Here is a 13,123-nt window from a genome sequence, read left to right as displayed (position 1 = left end):
TAACCCTGCTCTTCTCCTGTTAACTTTTTATCCTGTACCATCCCAATCCTGCAATCAAAGGTGAAGTTGACTCCCATCTGGTGGGAATATTTACTGTTGAGACGCTGAAATTCCGAGCATTTGGACAATTTTTAAAATAAAAAAAGACACTTAAAACAATCAATTGATGATCAAAAACAATTATCAATTTGTTTTATAAATGAGTAGTTGTGGATTAATCATTGCATCTCTACCGCGATACGAATTTTGGGCCATATTTACCAGCCGTAAGTGATATATCGAACTGTTAGAGATTTATGGCTTCAAATCCTCTGGTGAGAAAACACTGCAACTCTGTGGCGCCGTTACGCCGGCATTAAAATGTTACCATGGTCAATCGCAATGTCTTGCCACCGTTAATAGAGAACAGTCAGGGAATGCATGAGCATACATCCTAAACTTCAGGTCATCTACGCACATCTGTACCGATAATTTAAAAAAAATCACACCTGCCTCAGTAATATCCCGAGAATGGCAGCGCATAATTCGTAGACATAAACAGTGATTGCCATTTCTTGGTCATAAAACTGTCAATTAATAACCTCGTTACGTTTGAAACAGTAAACTGAAATCATCCAATGACTGACATGTTTGTAAATGTGAGTATCACATGGTCACACAGACTTGTCTGTCTGTAAACAAATTGCAGGATTTCCAGTGATAAATGGTCTAAGACATTCGCAAAAGCATCAAGGTTGACCTATATTTTCTGTCCTGAAAAATAGGCCAAAGCCCAAATTAGGGGCCAATAGGGCTACAACATGCATGTAAACGCCATCATCTTCACAGTAATTGTGGGGTGTAAGGCAACATCGGAGTAGCCTTGAACAGAGAGACATACCCTGGAGGCATAGCTGTTGACATGTAAATAGTGAGGACGGAAGCTGAAATGACAGCACAGACAGCAGGCTTGTACCACTAGTTCTGCTTGACTTGGGTTTGGTCTTGGTGCCTAAATTAAGAGTCTGGATGTCAGAAGACCAGTACTCATATCATGTCAATAAGTAGGTTGATTTTCTTAATTACCAATGGAAGATACATATCTGTCTTTTACATCATGTTGCTAGGAGATCATTTTACATCATTTTACAAGGCAATCAGGGAGGGTGCAAATACAAAGTGATAAATTATCATTCTCAGTCTAACATCTATCCATCTTTTTCCATTGGTCCAAATTTGCTCTGAGTTTTTGTATTTGAATTGTCAAAAGGTACCAAAATAATGGATCTCTACAATCCAATGTTCAGTGTCTTTCCATTGGGACCGAGCTGTGGCCGTGGAGGAGTTTACTTATTCCATTACAATGTGAAAAAAACAAAAAAACTAAACAAGTTCATTGCAGAGGTATTGGATAAGGAATCGGTATCAGCATATACTCAATCAAGTAACTTGGACTCGGAGGCAAAAAAATTTCAATGGGAAATTCGTAGTAAGCTGAAACAGGTCACCCATTTCCTCAAACTTGCCCAGTTATTAAATACAAAATAAAGCCAAAATACAATATGTAAGACAGGAATTAATTCAACATGCTGAATGAACTCATATCTATATTCAATATGAATCCTGGTGCTAATACGCACTGTGCAGTAAGCAATCATATTTTGCAACGTTTCTCACTAGGCTTACAGGACAACACTAAAAGATGTGCGGCAGGTGACATCAACATGTAAACTGAGTCATCATATGTTTAAGAATAATGTACTAAATATTTTATATCTGCTTAAGACGCTGACAAAAGTCAAAAGATATTGTTATATATTTTGAGTACGGCTTGTCATTGAACACACTTTGCAAGGCACGGCAAGATTAGCATCAGGAGCGCAAAATGAAAGCTGGAGTGAACTAATCCAGTTCATTTATGGGTGAAACTAGGCCGACATGAGCTTACATGCAAGAGAACCAGCCAATCAATGTTCTTAAGACTCCAGATAATTGCTTGTGTGTATTTGTAGCCGTTTATGATTGTTTGTATCACTGCCATCTGCTGTGCCGCACATATCTTTTTTTCATTTCCATGTGAAGAAGAGCTTGTTCTTGCAGATGGTTTTGCTTCACCGATTTCATGGTTTAACACTGATAATCTAAGCGCTACCCAGAGAATCGGAGGTTTGGTCACAGGCAAAGATATTCACTCATTTACAAAAAAACACAGTCAGCAAAAACAACTGGAAAGTCTGCAAAGCTGTGAGTGAATGTGACGCAATGAACCACTTCTGCATTCATCAAAATCATCGCATTTTGAATTATTGATCAAGCCCTACATTTCCACAGTTTTCACACCGAAGATGAGATGTCTATAAATAGCCTGTAGTGGGTGCTCCATGCCTAGAAGTATTTCCATGTTTATCCCCGTCCAGATGCTATTGTAAACACAAATGAAAAATGGAAAAATAAACACTGTTGGGTAGGGATAAAACTATTAGATTGGACATCATTTATTGATGCCCAATCCCCAAATAGCTCACTTCTTGCTTTATCGACTACAGCAACAACCTTATCACCATCAAAACCCAACCGCTCTCATTCAGGCCCAGTGCTTCATGTTTTGGCCAATACACACTATTCTGATGAAACAACAAAGCTGTCCAGAGGGTGTTGGATGTTTCAAAGTGAGTGCGCCAAGTACTGCGTGTCACAAGGTCATATGGCACCAATAGAGAAGCCCCCGCTCCCACGTTCCCCATAAGGCTGGTGTAGCCATGCCATACAGTAGAAAAAAACTGTGCCTTGTGTGTGTCGGCAAACTACCCGTGAAAAAGTTGATTTAAATGTAAAACACAAGATCAAACAATGACCCAACACTATAGCAGACATGGGCATTCTGTTGGGGGACAGAACGGTCCCGGGTAGACGGACATTTTTTGGACAGCGCCCGGAGGACGACACATTTTTGAAAAAGGGCGGACTAAGCTTCCGTCTTTGCTTAGTCCGTCCCTATAATCATCCCTAACTGGGTTAAGTACCCACGGACGACCGTCTCACTGACAGAAGCACGGCCACCCTGTCTTTGCGTGTGTAACCCGCTAATATACTACTTCAAACCAAATGTGGTATATCACAATGCGCGGGTCCAAATGAGGGAGAACCCAAGTGGCATGACTTCTGTGTCAGGACTGTTGAAAGGTAAGGAATCAAGTGCTTTAAAAGGCCAAAGGGAATTTGTTTTTTTCATAAGGCTGAAAGTCTAAGGACAGAAGTGTGTCAGGTCGCAGACGAAGGACCCAGGACGGACCGGCAAATTTGGGTAACGTGCCCATCTCTGCACTTTAGCTTACCAAGGGAAGTTAAATGAGCAGAAAAGGGAAAGGCAGTGACAAAAATAAAGCATAAACGCGAAATAAAAACGTGAATTCCATATGGTCCACGTGATTCGAAACAAATCAAGGCACTCCAATCTTTTTAAATAAGACAAGTTGGAAGTGGACCCAGAAGCAGCAGGTTCCGACACAGTGGTGAATGGATGAGTGACTCTGAGTGGGGAGATACAAATGACTCCAGACAAGAACAAAAAAGTGATGCTGGTGAGCATGGGGAGAAGCTGGAACACTGGCTTGCCAAAATCAAGTCTTCCTTTTTGGGCATAACACACACACACAAACGGATCGACATTGAGGACTTCGTACAATGTAAAAATTCATTCCCATCCTTTTGGGACAGGTTAGATTGTGATTAACGGTGAGATGTACATATGAGTCCAGCATTTCCTCAAATGACCCCATTAAGAACATCTACACTATAAAAGAATGTAATAAAGAGAACATTAAATGTTCAGATTCATGAAGCGCTTTATCAAAAGGGCTCGTTTACAATGATGTTTTAATGCATAAAAAGAACAATTTTAGAATTATTATAAGGTGAATTTGTGTATAAAAAGGAAACTAGCTTGTTTTGATAACAAATGGTGAAAATAAGATTCGCACATCTCAAATAAAAAGATCTTTTAAAATAAAAATGAATCATTATTTTTTTTTGTTAATTTGTCAATCGCGGTTGTTTAGTGAAATGCCCATCTAGTCATTACCATATACAACCTAACTTAGACTAATGTCATAGTGGGGAACGCAATCATACCTGCTTAATTTGACTAAGAGGAAACCGAACAAAGACTTGGATGACATCTTGATCTTCTGTAAATGAGCTAATTTAGTAAAGTCACATGGGTGAGCCAAACTAGGAAGGCGTAAGTAAGGGTTTTAAGATAAACAATGTGTGAGACCCAGGGGTCTTCTCAAGAGTGCAAGTGAAGGAGTGTGGCCTCTCTAATGACCAATCAACACCCTCCTTGCTGCCATGGCATCTGTTAGTACTCCAACGGCCTCTGATTTGAGTGTGATTCTGTACTGAACTCAACATGCCGCCGGGATCCAATCACAGCGGAAGAAGTGAGCTTCGGGTTGAGGACCAATTCTGACATTTCACAGAATGCCAACATTCAACCTTTTCTAAAAGTTCTACTACATATGAGTTTTGCAAAATGAATACAAAAGGTGAAAAAAGAAAGGAGAGAAAAAAAATCACATTTCTACTTGAGGGGGCGAGAGCAAAGAAGCAAACGGCGGATATCAAACTAGCGAACAGTAGGTGACCCTTTTGGGACCTCCAGATCTCAGAGGACGTTGTACAAAAGAGACATTTCATAATTGGACAAAGTCAAATTAAAACATCATGTGGATAAAAGGCCTAATAGTGTCTGCTCGATACTTTTTATTTCTAGATTTCCTTGGGCGTGCTACTAGAAGAGTAAAAGTTTGAATAGTTGTTTCGACAAACACAAATGTATTATTTTCAAAACTGAGCTCTAGTATAAGATTTAAAAACTAGAGCAACATTATAATCATCATCAAACAGGAATTAATTCAATGAAAAAAATTGAGATACACACGTTAACTTCATTTAAAGGCCAAATCAACCGATGATTTTCTTAACAAGAAAATGTTGAATGCCGGCCCACTTCTGATTGATATTTGTTTGCGGAGTATGACTTAAACAGCCTGTTTTTAAGTGGAGAATCGTTCGGCAAGGTATTTTTGATTTTGTGGAGGTGATCATGAGCTTGTTTGATGTAAAAAAAAAAATCAAAACTAGTGTGCAGAACGCTTTTATACATATATAAGAGTAGTAATGTGCATTTGCATTTTGGTGGTGATCAGTCGCCATTTTAGACAACAGAAGTGAAAAAGCAAGCAATGTTACCCCGCTTGCCTCCCTGCTGTGACGTAGACCACCGAAATTGGCAAAACACAACAAGCCGAGCTCCAAAGGGGGGTGTGCCACTTGGTCATGAATCTCATCACCTATAAACCTTAAAATCACCACACAGTCTTTTAGGGAAATGCATTTTAGTCCTGATGTTATTTTTACATGCAAACCTATTATAGAAGTGCCAATGTTAACGTCAATCAAGAGTCCCATTAGAAAGTAAAATCCACTCAATTTTAGCAATCTCAGGGGCCGGCCATTTTGTCACTTCTGCCGACTGAAAATAACATTACAATTGCTCAGGGCTCAACTAACGACCAACCATGGCCCAGCTTCAGAAAACATGCGCATCATGATTGGTCATTTCCTGAGTCTTGAGCAACGGTGATGTCATTTTGAGTCGACAGAAGTGACAAAATGGCCACCCCCCACAGATGGCTAAAAATGGGTGAATTTTGCAGCGTAACTCATATTATTCAAATGAAATATTAATCAGAATGTCATGTTAAGACGAGTGAAGCTGCGTAGAACATTTTATTGCAAAACATTTTTGGGAGGTTGACTTCCCCTTTAAGCGAGCTGATGTTATTGTACAATTTGTGCAATATACATGAACGGATGTAAAAGTTATTCAATATTAGCAATGCCTCCTAATGCAAAATGAATTATATGAGTAATAACTTGTCACGTGAGCTCTCTGCGCTCCCTGATCTACACTCTTCAGTTTTTAGAAGGAATAAACCGTCTCCGTAATTGCAGCATGAATGTAGTTGTAAACTGATATGCTGATCTCTTAAGTTTATTGCTTTGTTACTGGAAACAATCTGGCTAGCGGGACAGGGTGAGGACAGGTAGCATCTGTCCCCACCTACTGCCTTGGCAGCTTTTGCATCATCTGCTAGCTTTGGCAGCATCTTGGAAGCACATCAATATGGCTTTATGTAGCCAGGACCGCTAGTCGCTAGCATGCCAGTCACGCTCTCAGGCAACACTCACCCACAGCCTGAGCATCCAAAGAGTTCGGAGCCAACAGAGCTAAGCACAACTGAGCTTGCATTGAACAGGGAGGCCAAGTCTCCCTGGACTTGCATGGGGGGAAAAGGGCCAGTGTCTGTCATCTATTCACACATGCGTGGTTAGAAGTGGAGAGCAAGGTCCACACATGTACACTCCTACCATTGCTTTGAGCTTTATTTTCATGTTTTTCCCCTAACATGATTAATATGGGGGTACATACCATCCAAGGTTCCTTATTCTGGAGAAATATTTTTGAGAATTTCTATGAAATTCTTTCTATTTTTTGAATTACACAAACGAAGACATACTCGTTACAAAAGAAACAGTTGAGGCAAGATTGGAAGAATCAAATATACTCGCAGCAAGAATACAATATCCTAAATATCATGCATGAAGTGTTGAACAGGAAAATGAAAAAAAAAAAAAAAGGTTGGATTGTAAAGGTCATGCATCATTAGGTACAAAAGCCGATAGCATTCAGAGTGGTTCAATAGCCTTGTTGGCAAAACATCAGAGACCCTCAGAAGTCTCATGAGATCCTCCTACACGTTCGTTTGGTCCACTGTAAACAGCAAACAACATATCATTACGGTGGTTTCACATATGGCGTCTGTCTACAGGACAGTGGTTGGAAATCCAACAGAAAATTGCTCATTCACGCTTATCCCTGTCAAAATCTTTTTCAGCAAAGTGTACATAACTGCACTACGCGACCAGTGGCCACTCTTTATTTTGATAGAATATGTTTCGAACCAGTATAAACAATAAAGAAGGGAAAACCCGGAATAGTTAATCAAATAACTTGAAGGATGCCTTATCCAGACTGCATTTTTTTGCTTTTCCTGCAGATGCTCAATTGGCTAGTCGAGATCACACCTTAACAAAGGAGACTTTGGAATATTGCAGTGTATTTTTTCCTTCGTCATTCGCTGGGTGTTTTCAGACACTGCTTGTTGACTTCTGGTTACATTTTCTTGCCTCGTACTTGGAACGTGAAATGACAATAAAGTTGATTGTAATATAATAGTCTTTTAGGAGGGCATCAGATAATATCGGAGGTGTTTTAATTTTGGTTTAAGCATCATGTTTATATACGAATGAAACCCTGCATGTCTCTGGTTTTCATCTCATCGATTTATTTTCATCAATCATCTACATGTGTGTGTGTGTGTGTGTGAGATGCAGGTTTCTACACGTAGACGCACAAACAGGGCAAATATAGATATCTCAAAAAGAATCGTTCAATCACATTAAATTAAATAATAGAGCAATGGAAAGATATGTAGTGAAGACAGTAAACAAATAGAATTGTTCAACAGCAAATATTTCATCAAACTGGCTTTATGTGTCCCTAATATTTTTTTAACGTATAGTAATTGTAATTTAAAGCTGACGTTTCTCAAGAAAGCCTTAATTCGGAAATATTAGTAAATATATATGACAATATTATGTATTATAACTATTATGATTTATCACCATTATTAAAATTTGAACCTGATGTACTGCAGGAAAGAAATTAGGGCAGATTCAGAATCAGCGCAATAAAAAAAAAAGAAAGAAAGGTTACTCATATCGCTGAAATTTTACTAAATGTCTAGGTCAGTGATATCAACAAGTTCCTATAAGAGGGGGGCAATGTCTTGCAGACAGGCCTTCTTGCCTAATGCCTTAGTAACAAAAGGGATTGCAAATGTAAATAAATTGATAAGTCTGAACTTTGAAGTGAGTAATTGGATAACCAGGGAACAAAATATTATCTCAAAAATAAGAGAAATTGAATGCATTCAAAAAGGAACTGAAAATAGGCAACCTGCCAAAAGATAGTCACCCATAATTATGATGTTCAGTATACAATGAATGGTGAGTTAAAACAAAAAAGAACAACCTAAAATAAAAGTAATGTTATAATAATTTATAATATACCATGTTGTGGGGCCGCAGAACAGTTTTCGATGCAATCTGATGACAAGATCAGCATAATTAGTAATAGGCAGAATAAATTCCATCATAATTTTCTTCCTGACATTAAATGAAACAGAGCTACTACACAAAAATTCATCGTTAAAACATATTGACTATGCGGTTTAATGTCAGCGTTGAATCAATCCAAACCAAACATTTCCATTTATCAACATTCTACCATCATTAAATGTTGAAAGCAAGGAAATTAAGGGTGCATTCAGTGTTTGTCTTTGACCAAAGAGCACTGTTTGTTGTAGAAATAAGCAGCTCACAAAACAACACGTGGTTTTTTAATTCCATACTTGATCGCTGGGCAGGCACGCCAAAGACCCATGTAACTATTTGTAGACATTGCAGGCAATTAAAATGACATTTTCCCTTAATATGTACTCTTTAAAGACATTCCTGGATGCATCACTGCATGTATTCTGTAACTTTTAAAGACAAAATAAGGCCATAAAATATCAGATGCTCTTTTCAACCATTTAAGAATTACTCACTCTGTAACATATATTAATTCTGCACACAAAACCATTGTGTGTGTGTTTGTGAACATCAGACTGGTTGTGTGATGGTGGCATACATGAACCTAGTTTCAGGGCCAGCAAGACCAGGATGTGGTGATGAAGGCAAAACAGTGTTTGCAACATCAGCAAAACCACACACGCTTTCCATTGACTCAGGCGTACCTCCTCCCGGTCACTGTTAAACATGTTCGCGTAAACTGGACTTGTAGAGTGCATTTAAAGGGGAAGTTAACACAAAGTTGTTCGTGACAAGAATATGTTCTATGTGATATTACTAGTGGAAACACGGCATGCTAATTAATATTGCGTTTGCGGAGTATAACTTAAGCAGTAAAATCCACTCAATTTCAGCTTTCTCAGGGGGCGGCCATTTTGTCACTGACTGTTGCTCAGGGCTCAGATAACGACCAATCATGGCTCAGATTTAGAAAACAGGTGAGCTGGGAATGGACATAAGCTGAGCCCTGAGCAACTGTGATGTCATTTTCATATTTTTTCATTTTTTTGTCACCCGAAGTGACAAAATGACCACCCCCTGACATGGCTAAGAAGGGGTGGATTTTGCAGCTTACCTTATATTCCACAAAAGCAACATTAATCAGAATGCCATATTTAGACTAGTGAAGGCGCACAGATCATTATATTGCAAAGAATTTTGGGGGGTTGACTTCCCCTTTAAGAAGTAAATTGCTGTCTAAAGCCGAGTGAGATTTCACTTCTGTTTCAGACAAAAAGTCACAGAAGAATACCGCCAATGAAGCCTTCCACCATTATCACCTAAACATCATGTTGTTAAGGTAATATTTGTAGTTCTAGTCATGTCCGAGGTCATGAGGAAATAACAAGTAAAACCAAAAAGCAGCAGTAGAAAGTAGCAGATTGCAGTGAGTGACGAGGTTTCACATCATGTCCAAAGCCTTTCTAGTTATGACTCACAGCTTTAACCCTTTTTGGCCATGACAAAAATGAGTCAAACTGTATCGCTTCGTGTGTATATACGCGACGATCAGCCAGTTAGTCATCTTCCATAAACAGTTAATTACAAATGAAATATTAGTAGACTTTGCCAATTTGAAACCACTTTAAAAAATTTATTATGACAGCCATTGGCACCTGCTTGTTGATAGCAACTAGATTCTAAAATCAGGTTTGAATCCACAGCCTTGAGCCAAATGACTGAACTGAATGCATATGTCTGACCCGCAAAGTGTGAAACATTGCTGTGTAGCTTGTGCTCAAGGGAGCACAAGTCCGGATATGAGCCTGACCCTGAATCATATGTGGAGGAAGTGGGCTATTACAGCTCAGGCTGGTGGTTTATACGAGTTTGCTTTAAAATCCAATATCACAACTAGATCCAAGGACAACTATGAGTTGACTCTCTACTTCAGCAAAGCAGCTGCATAAGTCTCCAGAACACCTCCTTAATGTCAAAACTGAGCGCACTGAATATGATAGCAGGTGTAAGACGCAGTGAAAATGTTTGTGTGTGATATTTGGCTTACGGGTGACAAAGTTCTATTGTATATTATGGCCAATTTTGTTTCCAATATTCACAAATGCTAGGAAATAATTTCGCCAGAAGTCACTTTCCAGGCGTGCCTTGCCACCTTTTGTCTCAGCGGTAACTGCCGGAATGTTTGACCACTCCAAATAGCACAACAGTTAATACAACTTGCTGACTCAAGCGTGCTCTTTCCAAAACAATCTTTGAGGGGTCAGGGTGCAACGAGTAAGGTGGTTATCTCACAAACTTGAACGGCAGCAGCAAAGTGCAGACTGGAAGGTCAGTCGCACACACGGAGAATGCATAGCACTAATATGCTTTCAGCTGACCTTGCTTTCGGAAAAAAAGTCAACCAAGAAGCATATAGAACATAATAATAAGGATAATGTTTGCTTGTGCAAATGGAAATGTTTGCTCACATTCTGACTTGCTGCACACTGCTGCCAACATTACAACAACAATTATGACAACAACCTGTCTGCACAGTAATACAATCCCTATAATTAGACAGTAAACCCTTATCTTTCCCAATCAAAGGCATTCCGGAGACAAACACACCAGTTCAGATTTTCATCAAAAACATAACATTTATTTGCCTGTTTCCAAGAGATTTATTTTCTTACAAAGGAGTAGTAAAATAGCCAGGAATCGTTTTGTTTTAATTTAATTTAAATTTTTCTGGGGTGGAGGGGACCTTAATACAAATATAAAATAGAATTATAGGCAGAACATTTGATTTTTCTTTTCGGCTGGCTTATTCATCAGTCAGGCCTTATTATTCATTAGTACAGTAAATCTCACAGCACATCACCAAACAAAAATGTCACAAAATATATGATTTATAAAATAATGATTTTTCTCAATTGACTCAAAAATTTATTTAGTTATTTATATATGAATTAGTGCTGTTTTAATCACAAAAAAATCTGTAATTAATTGCGATTAATCACATTTTTTCTACTACAATTTTTTGTGAAGCTTTTAACAGCTATTTACTTGAATAATATCTTGTAATTAATGTAAAATCACCAAATATGAAGTGTATTTTAAATCAAAGACTGTTAACTTTCTTTGATCCTTGTATCCGATCTAAATGGAGTCATCATTTAGTTCTTGCCACAAGTAGCACACTCCAGCAGTGTTGGTTTGCAAGGCCAAGAGGTAACTTGAGCTCGGTGTTTCATTCTGAGATGATGTGCTAAAGATGTACAACTAATATGGGGCAGTGTTTGAATTGGGCTTTGCAAGATATGCAAATTATTTTTGAAGTAAATAAAACTGAGTTAACGGAATTTAAATATTTAATAGCGTGAATTTCTTTTTTAATTAATCTCGAGTTAACGCTTTAATTTTGACATCCCCAATAGGAATATAATATATGACCATAATAATTTTATGACAAACGGACAGAAATTTCCGGCACGCTTGATGCCCACTCATGGCATGCTAGTGCTGTCTCAGCACCCTCGTAGAGAATCACTGCTTTAGTTGCCAACAGTTTATTACAAATATTTGTTCCTCCAAAAAGTTAATTCATTAATATACCCTTGTTTGCGTTACAGGAGTGTTATCTTCATGGTCCAAAAGCATTAAATGGACCAGAATTCTAAAAGTATGATTACATTAATACTGTATTAATCTTAATACTTAGCTATCATGTTTGCACACAATATTTCAGTTGGAGCTGCACAGAATGAACAGCTTGTTAAAGTCAAAGGGTCAGGCAAGTTTTAAACACATAAAATGAGGTCAGAGATGACGAAAGGAGATTAGAAGTGATAAAAAAATGACATCTCTTACCACCATTTCTATTTGCTGGAGATTCCACATGCACTACCAGATCAAATGTTCTCTCTGGGTTCTCCCTAAAAACCAGAGAAGGAGTCATACATTTTTAAACATAATGGATACAATCAGTTGACAAAACATTTCAGGTAATCGATTAATTATGCCTTGTAGTAACAAAGTGCAGTGTTACTTATCTTACTAGAGCCACGAACAGAATGTTATTCTTATGCCATAAAGACACACAGTTATGCATGACAGCATATGTGAGCGGACATAGGACACATGTTGTCTTGTCTTGTCTTGTCTTGTCTTTTAAGGAGGTTAGCAGAGCTGCTACAAGCAGTATGACCCAAAAAGCTGTCGAGCCAGCTGGTGTGTCACTTAAATCCACAACCGGAGGAGGCTCATATAACGGCTAGCATTCCCTCTTTTACTTCTTCTTCTTCTTCTTGTTCGACATGCATGGAAACGCAAAAGTCTAATTCATTTGGTAAAATTGTAAAGGCTCACTTGACTCTGCTGTCCATGTTTTAGCTACCGCATCGCGACAGCTCCGTGCTGTCTGTCGGCGGTTCTGCTGCTCGGCTATCCGACAAACGTTCCCCCCTTCGTCCTGGTCCCGGTCCGTCTCTGTGGCTTATCTGGCCCCCGCAGACAGCTGCCACATCTCCACGTGTAAGAGAACGGGGTCTCTTTCGTCCTTGTTCCGCTAACGTGGGCCCAGACCCAGTCGAGCTGCACAGTGCTTATTTCCCACAACAAACATCACTTCAGGAAGTGCTGTCAGACGGACTGTGACGTCATTACGCCGCTTAAGCATTTTCCGCCGTTACTGACAAAAATTCATAATTTGGGATATTTTTTAAATCTGAAATTATATGGCGATTGCACTAAAAGTGATGTTCGTTTTTAATACAAACAAACATATATATATATATATATATATATATATATATATATATATATATATATATATATATAATTTTTTTTTTTTTTTTTTTAATCCAATGACCATTTATTCAATACTACTACTAGTGAATTGCTATTTGTTAAGTAGTCGAATTTTACAACGTCACTAATACTA

At 38.5% G+C, this 13,123-nt stretch overlaps 1 protein-coding gene across 3 annotated transcripts in view; it reads right to left on the bottom strand.

Moving 5' to 3' along the window:
* The window catches only part of dennd1b (DENN/MADD domain containing 1B), a 112,009-nt gene extending 99,198 nt beyond the window's left edge, over positions 1-12,811 (bottom strand). For 2 of the 3 annotated variants that reach the window (XM_088313661.1, XM_088313664.1), the window contains exons 1-2: positions 12,550-12,811; positions 12,052-12,116 (exon numbers count right to left, since the gene is read on the bottom strand). In XM_088313661.1, the coding sequence (XP_088169787.1) occupies positions 12,052-12,116; positions 12,550-12,566 (82 nt within the window). In that variant the 5' untranslated portion in view covers positions 12,567-12,811. The remainder of the gene's footprint in view (positions 1-12,051; positions 12,117-12,549) is intronic. The other variant, XM_088313663.1, reaches the window with a different exon arrangement.
* Between the last annotated feature and the right edge of the window lie 312 nt (positions 12,812-13,123).

This window comes from Idiotropiscis lumnitzeri, chromosome 13, assembly GCF_059441095.1.
Source record: "Idiotropiscis lumnitzeri isolate Australia: NSW breed Sydney's pygmy pipehorse chromosome 13, RoL_Ilum_1.0, whole genome shotgun sequence".
Taxonomy (NCBI): domain Eukaryota; kingdom Metazoa; phylum Chordata; class Actinopteri; order Syngnathiformes; family Syngnathidae; genus Idiotropiscis; species Idiotropiscis lumnitzeri.
Note: the sequence above shows the minus strand (reverse complement) of the source record. Positions and strands in the feature narration are given on the sequence as shown.